This window comes from Balaenoptera acutorostrata, chromosome 11, assembly GCF_949987535.1.
Source record: "Balaenoptera acutorostrata chromosome 11, mBalAcu1.1, whole genome shotgun sequence".
Lineage (NCBI taxonomy): Eukaryota > Metazoa > Chordata > Mammalia > Artiodactyla > Balaenopteridae > Balaenoptera > Balaenoptera acutorostrata.
In genome coordinates, this window is record NC_080074.1 from 159,804 (window position 1) to 181,558 (window position 21,755).

General features: G+C 61.2%; 1 protein-coding gene across 6 annotated transcripts in view; it reads right to left on the minus strand.

The window, feature by feature from the left end:
- Positions 1 to 2,600: 2,600 nt before the first annotated feature.
- Positions 2,601 to 21,755, minus strand: part of SHANK3 (SH3 and multiple ankyrin repeat domains 3) — a 50,749-nt gene continuing 31,594 nt past the window's right edge. For 3 of the 6 annotated variants that reach the window (XM_057556260.1, XM_057556259.1, XM_057556262.1), the window contains 4 exons: positions 20,754 to 20,884; positions 20,027 to 20,111; positions 13,373 to 15,623; positions 2,601 to 5,155 (listed from right to left, as the gene is read on the minus strand). In XM_057556260.1, coding sequence (XP_057412243.1) covers positions 4,564 to 5,155; positions 13,373 to 15,623; positions 20,027 to 20,111; positions 20,754 to 20,884 — 3,059 coding nt within the window. In that variant the 3' untranslated portion in view covers positions 2,601 to 4,563. The other 3 variants (XM_057556261.1, XM_057556264.1, XM_057556263.1) reach the window with 3 other exon arrangements.

The following is a 21,755-nucleotide window of genomic DNA, read 5'->3' on the forward strand; positions in this document are numbered from 1 at the left end:
AAAGGTTTGCTTGTTAAAGAAAAGGTTATTCAGGTGTTTTTACAGGATTTTGATGGGCATAAAGTTGATACGGTATTTAGATCCATGAGAATCATTTAACAGAATGATGTAACCATTTATGTTAAATGTTAATATGTACAATTTTCTGGAAATCATAACTTTTGCAAGTTTTTCAAAATATAGGATGAAAATGTAACATACAAACTTCAAAATGAAAAAGTGGTACCCAGTTTTTCAAAACATTTAGGGGTTATGCAGTAACAAAGATTGAAGACCCAATGTCTAGATTCTAGAAGACAGTTATTGTTTGACTCTTCAGAGTAGCGCCCACTTCTGATTCTTGAAGGGGTTACAGTACCTGCTCGCAGCCACAGTCATGCGTTGAGCGACAGGCACATGGACCAGCAGGCTTAATTTTGTCATTAAACCGAACGGAAGAGTGACGTCGTTTGCCTTCTCCACGCTGTTCCCGAGAGCAAAGGAGGGAGGTGGGACGGTACAGGACAGTTAGGATTCTGGGGCCAGAGGATGGGGTCTCAATGGCTACTGTGGGCTTGGCTCAGGCCAAGGTGGAGCTCCCAGCACGGGGAGCAGGACAAGGGGCTCCCCACACCCCTCCACCCGAGGTTCCTTCTCCCCACTCTCCAGCCCCACTCCCTCCCCACCCCGACACGCCCCTCTAGCTGACCCCAGCCCTCCCCCCTGCTCCTGTGCACTCCGCATCCCCACTCACCTGAGCAAGCCAACTCCCACCCCATCTTCCTCACACTGAGCCTTAACCTCTGCCAGCTCCCGCCTGCCCCCGCCTCACCTCTCCCACGCTGCTCACTCCCGCCCGCCCTCAGTTGCTCTCCAGCGTGGCCCCCGGCAGAGCAGAACCCTCCTCAGCCATCCAGCCTCAGTGCCCACGGGACCCTGGGGGCGGCTGGGGACACAGCCTCTGCTCCGGGTTCCAGAGAGCACTGGTGAGTTGCTTGGGGCCCCTGAGAGGATAAAGCTGGAACATTCTGAGGTCATGACGAGGCAGGAGCGGGGCAGGGAGTTCGTAGTCCCGAGTGAGAAAGTGGCCGCAGGCCTTTGGAGGCTTCAGCTCACTCAGCCCTGTGTCCCTCTGCCATCTCTCCACCTGCCCCTGCAGGCTTCTCCGGTATAGATCTTGAAGGTTCTGACTCATTTTCTGAGGCACTGGGGTGGCTTCCGACCTGTGGGGATATCGGTCTCCCCAGACCCCCGGGGGCCGGGACGGCAACGCCATTTCCAGGGAAGGTGGCTCCCACCGCCGTGTCCTTCCTCTCCTCCACTGAAAAGCTGGACTCGCCCCAAGTTCCGGGCCCCGTTCCGGGGAAGCCCCGGGTTCTGTGTGCAGCTCAGAGGAGCCCAGCGCCCCAGCTGCCACAGTGCTCAGGCCCAGAGCGAGCCAGGGTCCCACCTCTGCCCCCCACACTCGGACCCTCCCGGGTCCCCACTCCTCGACTCCCTTCTTGGCCTCTTCTGTAGGATGACCACTGTTTCTAACTTGAAAACGAAGCCAAAAATTTGAAAAATGTTGAAAATTTGAAATTGGGGGGCTTTGTAGGCAGACAGTGAGCCTCTCTCAAGGTCCCACTGCCAAGCAGTCACCGCCGCAGCCTCACAGGGGCCTTCACCTTCCCTTGCAGGCCATCCAGACCTTCACCTGCTCCTCAGAGCTTTTCTGCCTTCCCGCCCGCTCTGGGTAAAGACACCTGAGTCCACCCCTCTCCTGCCCACAAGGCTTCACTCCATCCACTGTTCTTACTCTTCCCGGGATCCTCACACTTTCCGGGAGGCGTCGCCCAGGCCCCATCCTGAATCGAGGTCTACATTTGCATGTGCCACATTCACACTCCGCCTTGACCCAGCGTGGCCAGGCTCTGCACCCACTGCCCCTCCTAAAACCCCACCGGGTGACTGGTGCCCAACTGGTCTGATATCCCACCTCTGCGGCTTCTGGCCCTCTCTCAGACCTGGGCCCCGCAGTCTCCACCCTTCCATGGCTCCCTCTGGGTCTCCTGTGCCCTCTCACCTCACTGTTCCTCCTCCTTTCACTCTCTGAGGTGCCTCTGCCCTTCCTGTGAGCTACCACCCCCCACCAGGTGCCACACAGCACTTGCCCCATCGATGGCTGGTGGCAGCTGGCTCAGAGGGGAGAAGGCCTGAACATGGGCAGAAGCTTTGGGGGCAGGAAAGCAGGGATGGACAGAAGAGGGTTCAAAGACAGGAGCAGCAGAATTTAGGGGCAACTGGATACCAGGGGGAAAAGTGGACAGAGGCCACGGAGGACAACCGGACTTACAGCTCAGGGGGTGTCATTCACTGAGCTGGGGAGCAGAGAGCGAAGCTTCCAGCTCAGGAAGCACGGGCTCAGGTCCAGCAGGCCTCGGAAAGAGAGAGAGGCACGGAGAAGCCGGGCACATGGGCATGGAGGTCAGCAAAGAGACTGGGTCAGAGACAGGGATCTGCAGGTGATCACTGCGTGGGGCTGAGTGTTTGCTCCAGGCCGGGGAGGTTTGTGTGAGCTGTCCAAGGGACAGCAGAGTTTGTGCTCCCGATACCTCCTCAAGCAGGCAACAGAGAGGTGGTTTCATTTCTTATAAATTTATTACATAATAATATTATAATAATTATTATCAATAATAATAATAATATAAGAAACATAGATCTCTGTGGGGTGTATCACAACGTCAGGGTCAGGAGGCCTCAGGACTGGAGCAGGGGGTGAAATCCCCCAGCTGGAACTCCATACAAAAGGAGGGGTGAAGCAGAACTGACCCTGTAAAGTTAAAAACCCAAATTGAACGGAACCAAAAACCCACAGGTGAGTGTGAGACGAGTGTGTATGCGGCAGTCTGTTACAGTGACTGCCGCCGTGTGTGTGACCTGGTCTGTTGGTGAACGGGTTACTGGGTGTGAATCTGCCCAGGGAACGGGGCCGGCGGGCCGGGGGCGGGGCGGGTGGGCACAGACCGGCGTGCCAGGTCCCTGGGCTGTGATAACTTCTGTTTTCTGGGTTTTTTAATTTTTATTAAAAAAAGCTAGAAATATAAACAGAAACTTGTGAGTGACGTGGATGGAGCTTAGTCCAGACTCCAAACCCTAGGTTTAAAAACGTCCCGGGCCCCCCACCCCACAGGTCATTGCTGAGTGTGAGGAGTCACAGTAAGGGGGGCTGGGGTGCCTGCTGGGCTCTTTGCCTCTCCCCAGGGCTCGCAGTGGCCTGACTCTAGGGCTGCCCCGATGATCCCCCCTAGAAGCCCGACGGGGGGAGCACTGCCTCCAGGGGCCCTCGGGGGCCTCTCCCAAGCAGCAAGCCTTCACCAAGAAGGCGCACTCAGGCTCGGCGAGGCTCTGGAGGGCCAGGCTGGGCAGACAGCAGGTCCCAGGGTGCAAGACGACCTCTGACTTTCTTTGGAAGTGGAGACGGGGTGCTTTCACAGGCACACACCCATGCACGCACCCTGTGCACGCTTCCGAAGCCCCTACACTAGTCCAGAGTGGCCCCTAGGGACCGCTCTCCAGTCAGGCACACGCGGGGCTCCGATGCACTCAGTCGCACCCCGAGATTCACACACTCGCACATGTGCGCACACACACAGGGCGGAACTGGAGACTTCAGGTCTGAGGCAGGGAGGCTTCTTTGCTGTAGTCGCCCAGCAGCGTGGGGAGGAGGCTAGACCCCTACTGGGGAGGGACCCTGCGAGAGAGATAGCTGGGGGCGGGTGCCAGGGCCCTGCCCTCCCACCCCCCGCTCCAGGGCCACGGTCTCCCAGGCGATCTGACCTTGCTAGTGCCCAGCAGGACTCGCTGCCTGCCGCCCCTCCTCCACGCAGCACCTGAAGGGTCGGTGGGGCACACTATAGCTCAGCGAGGGGAGGGGGCCCAGCCGGGGCCCCAGGGCGGGTTACTGGGACCCTGGCCAACCCCAGACCAGCTGGAGCGTCCCCCGCCCCATGTGGGGTGGCAGTGGCAGTTGAGGGGCCAGAGATGGAAGACTGGGCAGCCGCAGCGGAACCACTGGGGGGCTGGAGGGGAGGGGAAGGGAAGCTATTGAGGACAGAGATATTTGTTCCTTTTCTCGTTCCAAATATAGAGTGGATTAAAATATGCAAAACAGGGGGGCTCCTTGGCCCCCAACCGAGAACCCCAATGTCTCCCCCCTCCCCCCGAGTCACCAAGGTGTGTCTTGACCTTGCATGCTGGACTAGGTTCCCCCCTCTGGGAAAGTAGCCACCAGGAGCTGAGCGGGAGATGGTCAGGCCGGAGCACCCCCGTCCCCAACCCCCTCCCGCTCCAGCCCCCCGCCCCGCCCCACGGCCCGCGCCCTTCCTGACCGTGCGCTGGGTGGGGCTCGACGGCCTGGGAGGGCACTAAGCAATGTACAGGGCAAGTCTCCGAGCAACAGCAAACAGGACGATTCATGCAACATTCCTGGCCCGGGCGCCGTTGGGGTGGGGGTTAGGGGGCGGGCCGAGCCCGCGGCCCGGGGGCGGAGGTGGGGGGCCCTGCCGGCAGGGCGCGGCCGGGGCGTGGGTTGGGGGTGGGGCGTCAGCTGCCGTCCAGCTGCCTGAGCGCGCGCTCGATGTTCATGCGGTGGCCCACGCGCGTGACGCCCAGCTCCACGAAGTCGTCCTTGGTGAGCGCCGGCAGGTGCGCGCCCTCGATCTCGTGGTCCTCGAAGCGGTCGCGGTGCTCGCCCAAGTGGATGCTCTCCAGCCAGTCGCCCACGTCGAACTTGCTCCAGAGTTGCAGGGGCTTTTGCTGGAAGGGCCGGCGCGGGCTGGGGGCCCCGGGGCCGGGGCCAGGCGCTGGCGAGGGCAGCGGCGAAGGCGAGGGCGAGCGGCTGCGCGCGCTCACACTGCGCACCACAAAGCGCACCTCCTTCGGCTCGTGCGGGATGGAGAGGCTGGACGACTTGAGGATGGTGGGGGGCGTGAGGCCGAAGGGCCGCCCCGCGCCCCCCGCGCCCGCCCCCAGCCCCTCCACCCGCTCCAGCGACGCGGGCTTCACTGGGCTCGGGGCGCGCCGCGCCACTGGGTAGCGGCCGCCGGGCCGCACCGGGTAGGAGGCCCCGCCGCCCGGGCCCCCAGGGCTGCGCTGCGCTGAGATGGAGCTCAGCTCACCGAGGCTGCTGAAGAGCCTGCGGAGGGAGAGGGGGTCAAGGCCAGGTGAGGGGCACTAGGCGAGGTGGGGGTAGGCGGAGGGGCGGGGGCCAGCGGCCAGGAGGACTCTGGGAGGGCGGGGGCTGGAGGGGGCGGCCTGGGACTCGGTGGGTAGCCTTAGGGCCAGAGGAAGAAAGGAGGGGAGGGTCCTGTGGTTACTCTGGCCTGGTCCTCAGAGTCAGAGCCGGTGCCCTGCTGGGGGAGGGGGGGCCCTAGACTGCACGGACCGTGAGGAGTAAAACCCCTGGCCCCCTCCACTCTTTGCGGGCTCCAAGAGCAGGCTGCCGGAGGAAAGACAGCCGCTGGGGCCAAGGGCTTCCCACCGCATTTCCGACAGCCCGGGACACCGGCTCTGGACACTGCCCCGTCCACCCACACCCTGGAGAGTAAGACTCTGGCAAGACCCCTCACCACTTCTCCCACACACCACTTCCCCCTCTGTCATCATGAGGAGACCCAGAAAGACCTGGGCTGGCTGCAGGGCTGGCTGAGTCGTGACAAAGGCTGGTGGCAGCACAAGACTGAACAAGTCCATGAGGTCTGAGACAGACACGAGGCGGCGTTCACACCCACACAGAGCAGCGGCACGTGCAGGACAGGCGTGAGGCAGCAACACACCCATGACACGCGGCCTCCCCGCACAGGGCAGCACACAGCAGCAGCAGTAACACCCACGTGTGTTACATACATGCAGCAGCAGTAGCACCCACGTGTGTTACATACATGCAGCAGCAGTGGCAGGAGTGGCAGTGGCCTGCTCATGACAGTGACACAGCAGCACATGTGCACGCGCGCGCACACACACACACACACACACACAAACACACAGATGGGTCTTCACTTCCCAGCATCACCTGATAGGACCCCAGGCCTTCAGCCCCGCCACGCCCCCCAGCATGGCCATGGTGGGAAGCCTGGCTGGGGGGACCCCTCCGGAGAAAACCCACTCCTAGATCCCATGCCACCTCCACCCCGTTTCTTTCCCTATCCCCTACTGTGGCCACGGGAAGCCTCATGGGGCCGTCAGTGGCACCAAAGCCCCGTGAAGCCACGCAGAGCAGAGATCCAGGCGGGCAGGTGCAGCGCACGGACAGTGAGAGGCATGGGATGGGCATGCTCACTTACACAGCCGGCGCTCGGGACCACCGCGCAGCTAGACAGAGCAGCCACATGCAGATGGGCAGGAGAGAGCAATGAGAGAGAGTGTTAGCGGCCCAGGCCCTCAAAGCAGGCACACGGCCCCCAGTCACGACCACAGTGAGGGCAGCCAGGTGCAGGGACCCCCTGGCCAGATACCCGGTAAGGGAGGAATTCAGGTGCAGTGGGCCCAGGTGCGATGGGAGGGAACACATCTGGAGCTGCTGGAGGAAGGAAAGTGCAGGCCCGACGTGGGCAGAGCTGGGTGGGCTCCTGGTTTCCCTGTGACCTGTTCCCCTGGTCCGTGAAGTGCAGACCACAGTGGTGTCCATCCACAGGCTTTACTAAGAACCCTGTGTGGCAGCTGCTCAGCAGACCCCTGGCACTTGGGGATGCTTTGTGTCCCCTTGTGCTGCTGCTGCCTGAAGGGCCTCTCTCCAGCTGCCATCCCACCTCCCTCTCCCTGCCCTTGCCCGCACTGGGCTAAGGACCCCTCCCCTGGGTTCCCCCACCCACCTCTGTGCCATCCTGACTGGTCCCTGTCCCACACCGCACGGGCACCCTGAGCATCCTTCCTCCCCTGAAAGCAGGTTTTGTCTTTTCCCGTCTCACCCGTGCAAGGTCAGCCTCCCCCTGGAGATCCAGCTCTGTCCCTCCTACTCAACCTGGTTTCCATTGCCTTCCACTGGCTCCTCTCCTCTGCCTCTGTCCCTGCTGCCTTGCCCAATTGCTCAGATCCAGAGCAGAGCCTCTTGAAGAGGCCAGACCATGCTTCCCCCACCCAGCAGAGGGGGACGCCAAGGACACCTGGGGTGATGGGCTCAAGGAACAGGCACCAATCACCAGAAGAAACCCTCCCCTCTCCCACATCTGACCTCCATGGTACCGCCTGGGTTTCGGAGCAAAGTGGGGCGGCAGTGGAGGGTGGGGGAGGGCGCCCAAGTGGTGGTGATTGCTAGGGAGAGGGCGAGGGAGCAGCGCTGGGGGGCTGGGCCCAGTACAGCGCTCCCCTCCCGCCACCCCGGGCCCTCACGCATCCCACCCTGGCATGGGGACCTGCACCTCAGGATGGAGTTCTGCGTGGCCCACCCCCAGAGTCCCCCGGAGCAGGGTCTGGGGCCCTGGCAGGGGGTGAGCTGGAGGCCTAGGATGAGGGCAGACCGGCTCAGGAGCACCAGGGAGACCCTGCCGAGGGGAGATACTGGGTGTGGGGAGGTGGGCACCTGCCAGAGGCTAGGGCTGGTGCCAGGAGGTGCCAAGAGTGAGGGGCTGATCCACTGGAGTGCAGGGGAGCGGGCCGGTCACACTCCTAAGGCTGCCCTCCCAAGACCCCAGGGCATAGCAGGGAGTGGCCAGGGATGCCCATGGCCCAGGCGTCTGCTCCTCCTGCCCTTCCTCTTGGGGAACAGGGAACTTCCCACATTGCCCCAGGCCAGGCACCCTGGGAGCATCCATGGTCAAGGTCCACATGTTTCCACACCACCTCTGCAGAGCCATCGCTGTCCGTCACCACTCTGAGCTGTCTGACGGCCTCCCCAGCCAGGCTCTGACCATGGCATGGCCACATCAACCCCTGCCGGCCTCCCAGAGGGCTTCTGGGCCACCCATTCTCTAACATGGGGTACCTTGCTAGGCACCAGCACCCCTGGGCGCCTTCCGCTCTTCCTCCAGACGTCTCAGCCAGGCTCCACACTCCCCAGCAACTTTCCCACCAGTGTCTGAACGTTGCAGTGTCTGGCTTCCTCGTGACTCCTCGACCAGTGAGGCCTGGTCTTGCCCCCCCACCCCTCGCCCCTGCAGTTACCAAGGCTGTCAGCAGAATCCCCTTGCTGACCTGTCCGCTGCTTTCCCTCTTAGGCACCCTTTCCTCTACCCCTTCCTTCCTAGATAGGTTCCCCTCTTAGTTCACACCTTCTCCCAGGCCACGTCATCCGCTCCCACCCTTTTCTGTGACCGATGTGCTCATGAATGCCACATGTGAAGCCAAGCCACTCTCTCCTGAGCTCTCCTGAGCTCTCCCCAGACCTCTCCTGGGGTCTCCAAACATGCTCTCCCTCGCCCCAGAGGCCTGGGAGCCACCATCAGCTGCTCCATCCTTTCACCCCCATGGCTGATATGTCACCAACTCCCAGCATTAACCCTGGCCCTCCTCCTCACCCCCAGCCACCTCTGGATCCAGACCTTTCATGGTCCCACTCAGGACCTTTCCTCTCACTTCCTAATTGTTATCCTTGACTCTTGGTACCTAGCTCAAAGCCAGGAACACAATATGCACTGAAAAAAAAATGTTACAAAACAAAAACAATGTGACATGTCACTCTCAGGCTTGACTGCCCGTCAACCCATTGGTGCCGACAGGCAAGAAGCAGCCCACTCCAGCCCTGGCCTCTGCCTGCAGCCTCCTGCCACTGCACTCACGCAGGGCAGGTCTAGGCCTGGGGCCTTTTGACATTTAAGAGCCTCATTAACGGAAATAATCCTCAACAGGAGCACAAACTATATACGGGCTTGTGAGCGTCCCATCGCACTCTCTCTGGTCTCCGTGTCTCACTCCAGCCCTAACTTCTCACCGCCCACACCAGGTCATGGCTCCAACCTTGATGCACCCAGATGCCCCTATGACCCCTCCTCTGTGACCCCTTCCCGCTCCCCTAGCAGAGTTCCGTGAACTCCTGAAGCCCTGATCACATCTCCTGCGAACACACCTCACAGGTCCCCAACCTGTGAGGACCTCCGCAAGGACAGAGCACAGCCTGGCCCCTGTGCTCTGCACTGGCCAGCACACAACAGGTCCAGTTTCAAAAGAACAAGCCCTGAGGCACCTGCAGTCATGCATGGCTTTATCCAGATCCCTGTCAGACGTGCTAGCAGGACCGGGCTCACAGCAGGTCCCTAGGGCAGGGTTTCTCCACCATCGCAGAAACGTGCATCTCCTGTGGGATGCTAATTAGTGATCTACTAAAGAAGCTGTCCGAGACCACAGCACACAGCACATCAAAAGTTCTGAGAAGTACTGCAGGAAAGAAACCTCATCAACTTTGTGTTTCCAAAGCTATTTCGCCATGAACTCTTTTCTGTAAAATCAGATGTGACGGTCAGACAGGTGTAAAACTGAGGGCCACAGCAAAACTGAGTATTGCTGTGGGGCTCAGAGACATGTGGCCCTCAGACCACATGTGGGATTCAGATCCAACCGTGGGGTCTGGAAGACAAAGGGAGTTCAGAGCAGATGTGGGGCTCTGAGCAGACAAATGTTCTGCCTATCAGGCTAGACCCAAAGCTAGAAGCATAAAGAGGTGGATGGTCTGGGATCAAAGTTCCAAAAAGCCAAAGGCCATGGGCCTTCTGGATGGCCCCAGTGCATTTCCACAAGTTGCCGAGCTTCAAGTCCATGACGTAAGGGGTAACCTCCCCTTCCCCTTCTGAGATCTTCCTAGATCTCGGGCCGCAGAGTGTCTTGCGGGTAAAGGACGCCAGAGCCTAGACTGAGCTGTCAGTGAGGAAGGTGGGCAGAGCAGGCGCTTCCTTTCTTGTGGTGCCTGTCGGGTGAGGAGAGGGGCAGGCCTGCGAGGGAACACATGGGGGGCCAGTGGACAAGGCACAGGGGTGTGACCCACTGGGTGGCCGTGGCAACTGCCCTAGGGCTTCAGCTAGGATCCATCCTGGGAAGGTCACAGCCCCACCGGGACATCAGAACTTCCTGCACTTCGGACATGTCTCTGAAAGACAGTATCACTAGCACTTTTATCACTACGTGAGAAATGAGTGTCAGACTCTAGCCACTGCTGGCGGCAAAACAAGAGCTGCCCAGCAGCGCCGATGGGCAACACAGCCACTGCCGGCCACACGCGGGGCCGACTGGACGTGGCCACGGCACCTCCTGCTCAGCCGCCCGCCAGTGGCCAGAAGCGAAGGGTCGAGGACAGGCAGTGGGGCCCACTCCAGAGGGCCATGGTTTCACCCAGGTCCGAGGGCAAGAAGGAAGAGGAATAAGAGGAAGGAAGGAAGGAAGTGTGAACAGGAGCAGAAGGGAATGTGGAGGGAGGTGGGGAAGGAAAGGCAGGGCAGACGGGTAACGTCGCTGGGCCTGTCAAGCGGCACCGGCTGGGCTCAACTGCGAGTAATTTCAGAATCCACGTGCTGTTCGTTATACGCCTGACTGATAAACAAAGGTTCGGTCTACACAACGAACACATATGCATTTCTGTGTGAGGGGAACTACTGCACATAAACACAGTGTCTGTCACTAGAAGGGGTTTAACGACAGAGGCTCCAGATTATAGTGGACAGATAGCGGGGCTTGAGGTCAGATGCCACCATCTACTGGCTGGAATGGATCTCCTTAGAACCTCGATTTTATTGTCTGGAAAATGGAGATTATATTATTATCCATCGAACAGAATGGCTCTGAAGATGAAGTAACGTGACCTGGCCTTCTCCAGTGCAGAGCGCTCATTTTCCCGTAAGGACCCTAAGAGTCCCCCTACCGGCCTGGCTGAGTGCCTGGTCACCCTCACCAGTTCACAGGGGTGGGACTGAAGTCCACTGAGGTTAAGTGGTTTGTCCAAGAATACAAACTCAGATGCAACCTGCTGAGGGTTGGAATCCAGGGCCATCTGACCCCAGGCCGATGTCAGGGAACAAAGCGAGGTGCTAAAGCTGGTGAATGCCATGGCACAGGGAGTCTCTTGTTTTAGGCTCTCCGGCATCTGGTACCTTTGGGAACAGCACCTGATTTTCCTTTGGATACCCGCCCCCCTCACTCAGCACCCATCCGGTAGCTCTGGCTGATCCCATGCCCTGGCTCCCAGGATAGCATATGAGGCAGGCCTGGCCAACAGCAGCCCTATGTCTCCCTGACCCCAGTGCCTGTTTCAGGGGAGGCAGGGGATCCACACGAAGCCAATCGGAGGCCGGGATTCTGCAGGAACTCCTGAGGGAAAGAGGCTCACTCTCCAGTGGGCCTGCAGGACAGATGCGATGCAAAGGTTGGAACTGCTGGCCTTGCCCCCTCCCCCACACCGCTTCCAAGAAAGGAAACAAACACAGGTTCTGGCATGACCCAGACCCACTGGACAAGAGAGCCTCGCCGTGACAAAGGGGAAATGCTGAGGACGACCGTGAGGGACGTGGCGGAAGGTCCAGCCCAGAGACCGCCTCCTCCTGCCCTGTGACTGCCCAGCTGCCCCACGGGAGCCAGCAGCGCTGAGGCAACACCTGGGCTCTCCTGAGCTCGGCCGAGGGGCTCGACAACCGGCCAACCTCAGCCAAGTGTCTGTCCTTCTGTGGCATTTGTCCTAAGCCGCCTCCCTAGACCTCAGATCACAAAAGACAGCACTTGCATTTAGCTTTGTTCTTTCGTACGTTTAGCAAATGTTTTATTGAGGCCTGCACCGTGCCAGGCACTGTGCTACCCGCTGTCAATGGCTTTAATTTCCATCAGGACCAAGGGGCACAGCGGAAAGGAAGGGCTGGTGGAGGGGGGGGAGAGACAGAGAGCGAAGATGGGGACTGGTCCAGGCTGCATCAGGGAATCCCCACCCTCCGTCCCTCAGAGGCCTCGGACCTGGGCCGCTCACTCCAACTGGGCACTCCTGGCCACACCCCTAACACCCCCTCGAAGGGCACTTTAAACATCGCCCTGCTGGGAAGAGGGCTTTCCCATTCAACTGGGAGTTGGAAGAGGTGAAAAGGGGAGGGCCGCAGCGCAAGCCTGGGATGATGGGAGCTGGAGGGCGGCGCTGCCGAACCACTCGGGGGAGGCAGCACCAGTTTCCCAAGCCCCCACTTATCCTCCGAGTCCTTAGCTGGAAGAAAGTAGACCAGACAAGCCCCTGTGAGTAAGACCTGCATTCCTCACTGCTTTGTGAACTCTGCCTTCCGAGGTTGGCAGCAAAGACTCACTAGGTCAGGAGGTGGCACCCCATGTGCTACCCACAAAGCCAGAAGTGGGGGAGGGCCTATGGGGCACAGAAGGCAAAGGCAGACAAGGGCTGGCCAGGGGACGACCAGCTCTGCCTCAGACCACTCATGGGCAGGAACCAGCTCTCCCGCCAGCAAGCATGGCGCCCACAGGCCCGAGGAGGTACCCCTTGGGGGCGGAGCCTTGGGAATGAGGTCCTCAAGGAAAGAGCCAAGGGATGAGCCCAGAGGCTCTGGCAGCTTCTGCCCAGCCGGAACAGCACCCCAGCCCCCTGCTTGGCCCCTCCCCCCAAGCCAGTGCCTCCCCCCATTTCCAGGGCACCGTGTGGCCTCTTTAAGTCCCCACCTTGTGTAGGAAGTGGGCGGGGAGAACAGAGGAACAGGTAAGGTATGGAGAAGAGAGGGCAGATGGAGGTGCAGAGAAACGGCATGATTTCCGCCTGAGAATGGCTTCTGGATGCACTTTGAAAATCACGCACAGGGATCTGTGTTTGAGGGACTCTGAGGTGGTGCTGAGAGACAGAAATGTTTCTGGGGCAGAAAACAGGAAATCGGTGGTGGGTCCTAAGAGGAAAAGGATCCAGTGTGCTCCAGGTTTCAAAAGGAAGTAAGGCAGCTACAAAGCGAAGCAAGGAAAGATGGCATCAGCCACGTGAGACAGCCACGTGGCCCCAGAGAAGCCAAGTGGCAGGGGTGGGGGTGGGGGAGAGCTGCCACTTGAGAGCGGGCCAGAGAACGACCCTTGATGGTAGGAGAGGCAGCTACGTCAGGTGTGAGAGTGAGAGCACAGGGACCCCGGGCCAGGGAGCCTCCAGGAGGGCTGTGGAAGCGCTCATGGCCAGCCGGGGTCTCGGTGGGTGCCCAGCGCCCACTGCCAGCACCAACAGGGATAGAGAGAACAGAACCCCTGACATTTCAGATCGCTGAAAGAGCCTTCGGTCTCAGACAGATAAAGCAAGGCCAGGTAAAGGACAGAGATGCGGACGGGAGGAGCACAGGGGTGGGTGCCACGGACAGGTGAGGGATGGGACAGGATGGGCCGTGGAGGAGGAACAGAGGGAGCCGTGGAAGGACGAGAGGAAGAACGGGGCGGGCGTGGACAGGGGACAGGACCCTCCCCACACTGCCCTGCTCACCGAGCTGCCGCGATGGGCGACTTCTTGGCAGGGTCCAGCAGGCCACCCAGGCCGCCAACTGGCTCCTCCCCCAGGGAGCGGGTGTCTTTGTTCAGCTGTTGCAGGCGGGAGCTGAGCTCACTGATCACAGTTGGTTTGTCGTCTTCGGGCCCGGGGAGCCCCCGGCTCTCCACGGGGTCCCCCCACAGCTTGGACCTTCTCTGGAAGAGGTAGCGAGGGCGAGCAGGCCCGGCAGCAGAGGCCAAGCCGGCGGAGGCGGCGTGATGCTGCTGGGCCATGAGCTCGCTGTCCGAGGACTGCTTCAGCAGCGGGTCCCTGAAGGTCACCGGCCCCTTCCCCAGCGGGGACTTGAGCTTGGGCTTGGGAGGCACTGGTGGCTTCTCGAGTAGAAAAGTATGTCCGTCGGCGAAGGAGGTGTGGGTGTCGGTGAGTTCCCCGCTCTCCGAGCTCAGGGTGGACATGCTGGACACGGTGGAGATGGTGCTCGTGGTCTCCAGGTGGGGGTCGCTGGAGCTGCGCGTGTCGGCCTCCTCCACCCCCGAATCCGCTGCAGACTCGGGGGCAGGGGGCGGCTCGCTGCTCGGCTTCCCTGAGGCCGGGCCTGGCAGCGTGGCGGGCGAGGGACCTGGGCCAGGGAGCGGGGTGGCCAGCAGGACCCCATTGGCAAACTCTTCAGGAGGCGGCACGAGTCCGATGCGGGCCAGCTCCTCTCTGGTCTCCTCATCGCTGGAGGACAGCTGGGCCGGCGGCAGGTTCACGGCGAACACCAGCTCTGGCTCCTCCTCTGAGCTGCCCTGGCCCAGCCCGGCGTCTGCTGGGGTACTGCCAGGGGGCTGGGCCCGGGGGCTAGGCAGGGGCTCTGCCACCACGGCCGACTGCGGGGGGGCCGGGGCCAGCTCTGGGGTGCCCGGGCGCTCCTCTTCGGCCCCCAGCCCGCTGGGCTCCTGCCCGTTGCTGGTGGCGTGCACGACGATGAGGCCGGCTGGCCGCTGCAGGGATGTGTCCAGGACGCTGAGGATCATGGACTTCTTGTCCTCCGGCGACTTCCGCTCCTCCCGGGGGGCCTTCTCGGCTTCCCTGCGAGCAGGCACAGGAACCCAGGCTGGGCTCCTCGGGGAGAAGGCTGGGGAGGCCAGGGGCCCTCGCTCGGTGTCACGAGCCTGCACGTCCACAAACAAGGGCCCAGGGCGCTCGGTGTCAGGGCTGTGCACAGGTGTGGGGGACCGGGAGGGCGCCTGCGAGGCCAGAGCCCGCTCCCGGGCAGCCAGGGCAAGGGCCAGGGGTGAGCTGGGGTCCAGGGGTTTGCCGGTGAGCGGGTGGATGAAGGTGGAGCCCGAAGGCCCAAGGCTCGGGCCGCTGACCAATGGCTTCAGAGCGGAGACAGGGGAGGGCAGCAGCAGGTCACGGCCGGTGGTGGCGCCGGGCCCCAGCAGGCGCTCGTCAATGGAGCGGGAGGGCTGCAGGGAGGGCAGGTCTGCGCTGGGAGGGCTGCTCTCCACGGCGCCCACAGACAGGAAGACGGTGGAGCGCCGCCGCTCCTCCAGCCGCCGGTCCTTGCCTGGGGCCGGGCCGCCGAACGCGAGCCCGGGCCCGTCTCCGGGGCCGTAGTCGAGGCCGCTCGGCCGAGGCCCGCGGTGTGTCGGGGAGGGCTCCCGGGCGAAGCTGCCGCCCGCCGGGCCAGGGCTGCCCACGGCCAGGGCCGCGCGCTCCTGCGCGTCCTCCACCTGCAGCTGCTTCACCAGCGGGCTTTTGCGGCGCTGAGGTTTGGACGGCGCGAAGAGGCTGGCGCTGAAGGCGCCCAGGTTGGCGTAAGGGCTGTCGGGGCCGGGCGGCCGCGGCCGACGCTTCGGGCGCTCCGGCGGGGTGGCCGCTGGCGGGGGCCGGGGGACGTCGCCTGCCTCGGGCGCCGAGTCCTGAAGGATGATCATGGAGCGCGCGCGCTTCTGCCGTTCCGGGTAGGGCAGCGGCCCCAGGGCCGCGCCGGCATCATACAGGCCCGGGGCGCCCGCGCCCAGGCGCGCCTCCAGGCCGGGTTTGAAGCTGGAGCGCACGGTGTCGTAGGCGCGGCCCGGCGGAGGCGGCGGCGAGAAGGCGGGGGGCGGCCCGGAGTCGAAGTAGTAGGGTGCGGGCGGGGGCGGAGGTGCGGTCTGCGGCGGGGGCGGGATGCCTCGGCCCTCGCGCACTGAATCCTGCATCGACGTGCTCCTCGGGAAGCGCCCCTCCAGCAAGGACGCCAGCTTCTCATCTTCCCCTGCGGGACAGAGGGACCCCGGTGAGCCTGGCCCAGGAGCCAGGGGCCTTCGAGGAGGCCCCTCCCGACCCAGGCGCCCGCCCTACCCGTCCGCACAGGCCGGCCCCGCCCCCCACCCCAGGGCAGCCAAGGTCCCGGACGCCAAGGCGCCTTCGAAATCCGCGGGAGGTGCTGGCCGCCAGCCAGAGGACGGAGTCAGGGTGGGCGTGGGCGCTAGGGTGAGATCAGGGGGAGACACGGGGATCCCAGAGCAGGGGATCTAACCAAGATCCCCAGTCTGGGCTCGTCTCCGCTGGGTTGGGAGGGCTCCTGCAGAGACTGGGGAGAGGTATCCGTTCAGATATAGTGGAGAGGAGGGCCCCCCAGCGGAGGCTGTGACAGAAGACCCAAATTCTGCCTACTCAGGTTGGGGACATGGAGAGGGCCCAAAGACAACACCGCAGGAGGGCAGGGGCAGGCCCACCCCCACCCCCACCCCCAGTCGTGGGGACAGAACTACAGAGAAGGGCCAGGGGGTGGCTGGCACAGGCCTTCGCACACAAGACTGAGCAAGGCCTCATCTCCGAACCACCAGCAGTGGAACAAGTAGGTGTCACTGGGAGGCCCTGGTGGCAACCAGAGGCGGGAAGAAGGGAGATGGTCAGAAGTGAGAGGGAAATCTCCCAAGCAGGAGTGACACGCTGTGGACAAGGGGGCAGCAGGGCTGTGGCCGGGGAGAGAGAGAGCCGATGCCCTGGTGAGGGAGGCTTTGTGAAGAGAAGTCCTGAAAGGCTCTACCCCAGAGACCGACGGGCACTGGACTGGGAGAGGCCGCCAGGAGGTCACTGCCATAGCCCTAGTGGCAGAAATTCAGAAAGGCTGGGCGGAAGGAGGGAGGGAGGGTTGCAGTGGAACGGCAGCCTGAGCACCTGACACATGTTTTAGTTTCACTCCTTATTGGCTGTGTGACCCCAGGCCAGGCCCTGAGCCCCTCTACGCCCCAGTTCTCTCATGGACAACACAGACTGAAAGTGAACCCTACTTCCTGCCGCACTCAGCTGTCATTAGGATCTGTGTGAGGGCAGGGCTGGAGCGCTCAGAGCCCCCACTGTCCTGCCGCCCAGCTAGGACGGGGCAGGACCTCCCGAGTGTTCCTGTGTACACAATGCGTACACCTGTGCTGCAGGTGTGTTCAGTCAGGCTGCAGGTGTAAGAAGGCCCAATCCAAGGAGAGTGGAGGAGTGGCTCCTCAGTGCTGACACACAGGTCTCTGGAACAATTCCTTGGGAATCTACACCTGGCCTCACTCTGGGCTTGGTCACATTTTTATGAACTCACGACGATGCAGACTGCCTGTTCCCAACCACCTCCTCCTTTGGCCACCACAGCGCTCACCAGGCCTCCCACCCCGCACTGTCTGCGTGTGTCCTGCACAACAGCTCTTCTACCCCCCGGCACAGCAAGGTGCGTGGGGCGTGGGGGAGCTTTTGTATAAGATAAGGCTTGAATTCCAGCTCTGCCACTTCTTGTCTGATGCCTCTTAACCTCTTGGCACTTCAGTTTCCTCGTCTCTGGAGACCTGCCCCCTCCCACTGAAGTGCAAAGTGAAGCCATTTAAAGCTTATAGCACAGGGCTGAGCCCCCAGCAGCGCCCCCAGGAAGGTGGCTGAGGTCGACGTCATCATCATCACCATCATCATTTTTAGGCCAGCCCTCCACCCCCACTGCTGGACAGATTCTGTGCCAGGTTCGGCCTGGGTCTCCTCCCTGCTGCATTTCTTGCGCAGCATATAAACGCAGCTCAACACCCACAAGCTTGTGCATGAGATGGAGCTACGTGGGACAAGCTAGTGCACCTGGAACACGCCGGAGGGTCAGCATGCCACGTTCTGACCCAGGGTAAAGACAAGTCACTTTCCTTGTGATGAAAATGGGAATCCGTTCTGATACAGAGCGGGTGGGGCCGCTGCCCAAATAACAGCCGTGAGCATTTCTCCAGCACTTTCTGCGCACCAGCCTCAAGATGCAGGACCTACATCTACTATCACCATGAGCAGTTACTCAGTACTCAGCCTGTGAGTACAGCCCTCTGTGCGAACCTCAGAGTGGCCTTAGGAGGTAGGCACTAGATGGTCCCCATGTTTATGGATCAGGACCCTCAGGTTTCAAGGGTTGAGATGTGCGCCCAGGGCCACAGAGCCAGGACAAGGGGTAAGAGCCCCGGAGTCTGACACCTCAGCCAGCGTTCAAGTGGGTGACAGGCGGCAGGCTAGGGCAAGGGGGATTAAAGATGAGCCACCCATGGACTGAGCACAGGAGGGCCCAGGAGGGTGGGCAGGGAACAGCTGGCAACCTCCACTGAGAGGCTTACAGCCTGAAGGACAGGCACTTAGATGCGGACCTGCAGTGGTCAGTACTGAGACTGGGTGGGGCTGAGGGACGGGCCATCCAGGCAGAGTGAGGGCAGGTGGAGAACAGCCGGTCCTGGCAGATGTAAATCAGAGGGAGGCAGAGACAAAGGTCCCTAGAAGAAGCAGGAGAGGGCTGGGGCTAGGCCTCAGGGCCCCAAGGCAAGGCAGATCCCACAGAGGACCAGCTCTAGGGATGTGAGGTGGTATCTTGTGCAGAAAGCCCCCTGTGGCCAGAGGGACGGAGTAGAGGGTGAAGCCGGGGCAGGAGGTCAAGAGGAGACCAAAGCTGTGGCCTCCAGACGCTGAGGCGCAAGACAATGGGGCCTGGCCAGGCAGGGCTGCGAGGACGGTGAGGAAGCCGACCATCCCTAATTTGTCTGGGGAGGCAGAGAATAAGGAGGAAACCACAGAGGATGCCCAGGGCTTAGGCCAGGGAGGTGAGGGGGGAGTGCCTCTTGGCTCCAAAGTAGCTGCAGTCTCATGTGTCCTCTCCCCCACCCTCCTACCTACAGAAATGACCCATAGTGGCCTCTGAAGGACCACTGCTGTCAGCAATTCATGCCATTCTCTCTCAGAAACCCCCACTCATCCTGTATATCTGAGCCCAAACACACACACACACACACCCGGCCTTTCCTGACACCCGAGCATGGTTGGTGCTCCCTAGTAAATGTGCTTTTGCCCCCACCAGGTAACTGCTGAGCTGAGCTGTCCGCAGACACGTCACCTCCTCCAACGGAGCCCCCAGACCCTGCCCAGCATCAGCCTGGAGTGTGCATCCATCAGCAGGGGCCCTGGGGTGAATGAGGGACTGGGTTTGCGGAAACTGATTGGCCAGATGAGTGAACAGAAGACAGGTAAGGCAGCTGTGTGACCTTGGGCAAGTCATTTTACCTCTTTGCCTCGGTTTTCTCATCTATAATCTAGAGGTACTGATGGTGTTACCTCAGCAGGGTTACTGCAAGTATTAAATGAACCAGTGTGTGTAAAACACAGAGCGGTGGGGTACACAGGGACAAATGGATGGACGAGTGGAAAGGTCAGTGGGTGAACAGATGGACAGAAAACGAGACACGTGTGTAGGTGGACGGATGGACAGGTGGGCAGGTAAGGGGGCCTCGATGCCTAGCAGGAGGGGCAGTGGGCGGGGCTTATTAGATGACCCAGTCTGGGGTCAACAAGAGAGGAGATGGCCAAGGGCGAGACGTGATGAGGCCCCAAGGAGACGGGTGCAGAAGGCAAAGAGGCTAAGGACATAGCCTTGAGAAGGACCCACATCTTACAGGGGAGCGATGGGGACTGAACAGGTCCAGCCTGAGAACTGAGGAGAAAGCCAGTAAGTGTTGTCCTAGAAGCCCTGGGTAGGAAAGTTTCATGGAGGAGGGGGCAGCAAAATCAAACGGGTCCACGGGGAGGAATGCCCTGGAAACCACTGGTGACCCTGGTGAGAACAATTTCAGTTTCAGGTATGGACAATGCCCTAACAGGCCGAGAGGCAGGCAGGGAATGGGAGACAGCAAGTATGGGTGACTTCTCGAGAAAACTGGCTGTGAAGGAGAGGAGAGATATAGAGCAATAACTGGGGTGCCGGGGGGAGGGGAGAGGGCAGATTCAAGGGGAGGGTAGCTTAGCATCAGAAACATGACAGGTACTCGGGCTGCAGGGGGCACAGCCAGGTAGGGTATGGAAGACCCAGGGACGGGGATGCTGGTGCCTGTGGGAAGTACAGACGGGGGTGCCCGCTGGCAGGCGGTGACAGATGGCGAGAAGCCTCAAGGGTATCTTCCAGCAAAGTGTCTCTGGCTTGGGGGAAGGACTGACACCGCCCCCCCATCACCACCATATACGTCCACAAAAAATGAGATTCCTGGGTTGGGGCCAGGAAGAGGCAGGACTGAGAGAAACCGGAAACCTCAGTCAAAGGGTGGGGAGAGACAGGGTCCTCCAGCCCCGCACGCACTCCAGCCCCCGCCCCAGTCCTCCAGCCCCATGCAGCTCCCAGCCCAGCCATACCTACAGACTTGGTCCGTGGAATCCCCTTCCGCAGGGAGCCTGGCAGCTTCTCTGGGCCTGGGAGGCCCTGGCGCTCAAACAGTGACTGTGAGAGTTGGAGGGGGCGGGGGTATATGGAGGTTCCAGAGCACTGGGGTCCCCAGTTGCCCATCCAGCCCCACCCATCCTCCTCCTAAGCCTGAGATCAGACACCCCATGTGCTAATTCCAACAGTGCTAATTCCCATGGTGTCTGACCCAGAAGCCAGGCCCAGGCCCTGCCTCCAAGGAGCAGGGGCATGGCTGTGGGCCCACAGGCATAGGCGGCACTGGGCAGGGGTGATGCAGACGGGCCAGAGCAGTCAGGGGTCCTGGGTATGGCCGGGGTGAGGCTGGGGGAGCAGCCCAGAAGGTGCCAAGTGAGAGGAGTGGGCGGGGGGACAGCAACACCACGTTGTGGCCTCAGCGTGGCTGGGGTCCTTGCTCTAGGTGGCACAGAACCTGCCTAAGGCGGGAGGCGCCAGAAGAGTGAGAGCTCAGCACGAGCCGGACCGTGGCTGTTCTGAGGGCTGATGGCCCCAGGTGTCTTCGGGAGACGCTGTGGGGTCCTTCACCCCCACCCCTGGAGAGTGGAGTCCAAATGATGGACCCTCACCCTCCAAAACGCACAAACAGCCAGTAGGGGACGTGGCACTCTGACCCCGTGCCCCACCCATCCCCCAGTGCCCCCAGCTGCCAGGCTGGCTTACGCTGATCTCAGCAGGGGTGATCCTGCGACTGGTGGGCCGCTGCTTGACGGTGGCAGCTCTCGAGTCAGCATCCGCGATGTCTGGCCTCAGCGCCGGCTCCGTGGCGGCTGCCAGGATCTCGTCCAGCTTCTCTGCACAGCCAAGGAGGTGCCGTCTCAGCCACAGGGACCTGGAACCCGCTACAGCCCCCTGCAGCCCCACTCACGCATCCCGGCTGGCCCTCCCGGTGCTGCTGACAGAGGCCACTGGGGCCCCGCCCACCTCGGCCCCTCACTCCCCAAGACACGCGATCCAGAACCAAGACAGGAGGCCCCATAACTCGTATCCCATCCAAGCCCCTCACACACCAGAACCCAGACCCTGCTCCAGCCTGGCCCCTCCGTCCTCAGGGAGGCTCCACGAACCCCACTCCAGGAAAAGCCTGGCTGACCATTAGGGAGAGAACCAGGCAGGGGGCGGGACTGTTTACAGCCCAGAGACCTCCTGAATTTCCCCATTTCCCTTTGCCCTTCCACTCTTCTCCTTAGCACATGGCATTACTCGCCTGTCTGTACCGCCACTGCACCAAAAGATAAGCTGTAGCCCCAGAACAGACCCTGATGTACAGTAGCTGCCCACAAAGAATGTGTATAAACCAAGAACCATGGGGGGCAGGGGGGCGGGGCTCACTGCCAGACGCTAGAGACCTAAGAAATAGCTGTATGCAGATCAGGAGGCCACAGAACCTACAACCCCCGAAAAGCAGCCCCACCAAGGGTAGGGGGTGCAGAGAAGAGGATATTGGGAGGGGCAGTGCTGAGGGGGCTTCCACCGGCCCCTTAGAAAGCAGCCCCAGAAGCCAGGAGGGGGAAGGACAAGCCCAGGGCTGAGGCCTGAACCAGGTGCCCTCGGGCGGCACTCTTTTCAAATCTGTTATAAAAGAAAAGCTTTGTTTGCTTGTTTTTCTTAAAGCTATTTAATGTTTTTGAAAGTGGTGTTTTTGATTACCAAGTGACTTGGAAA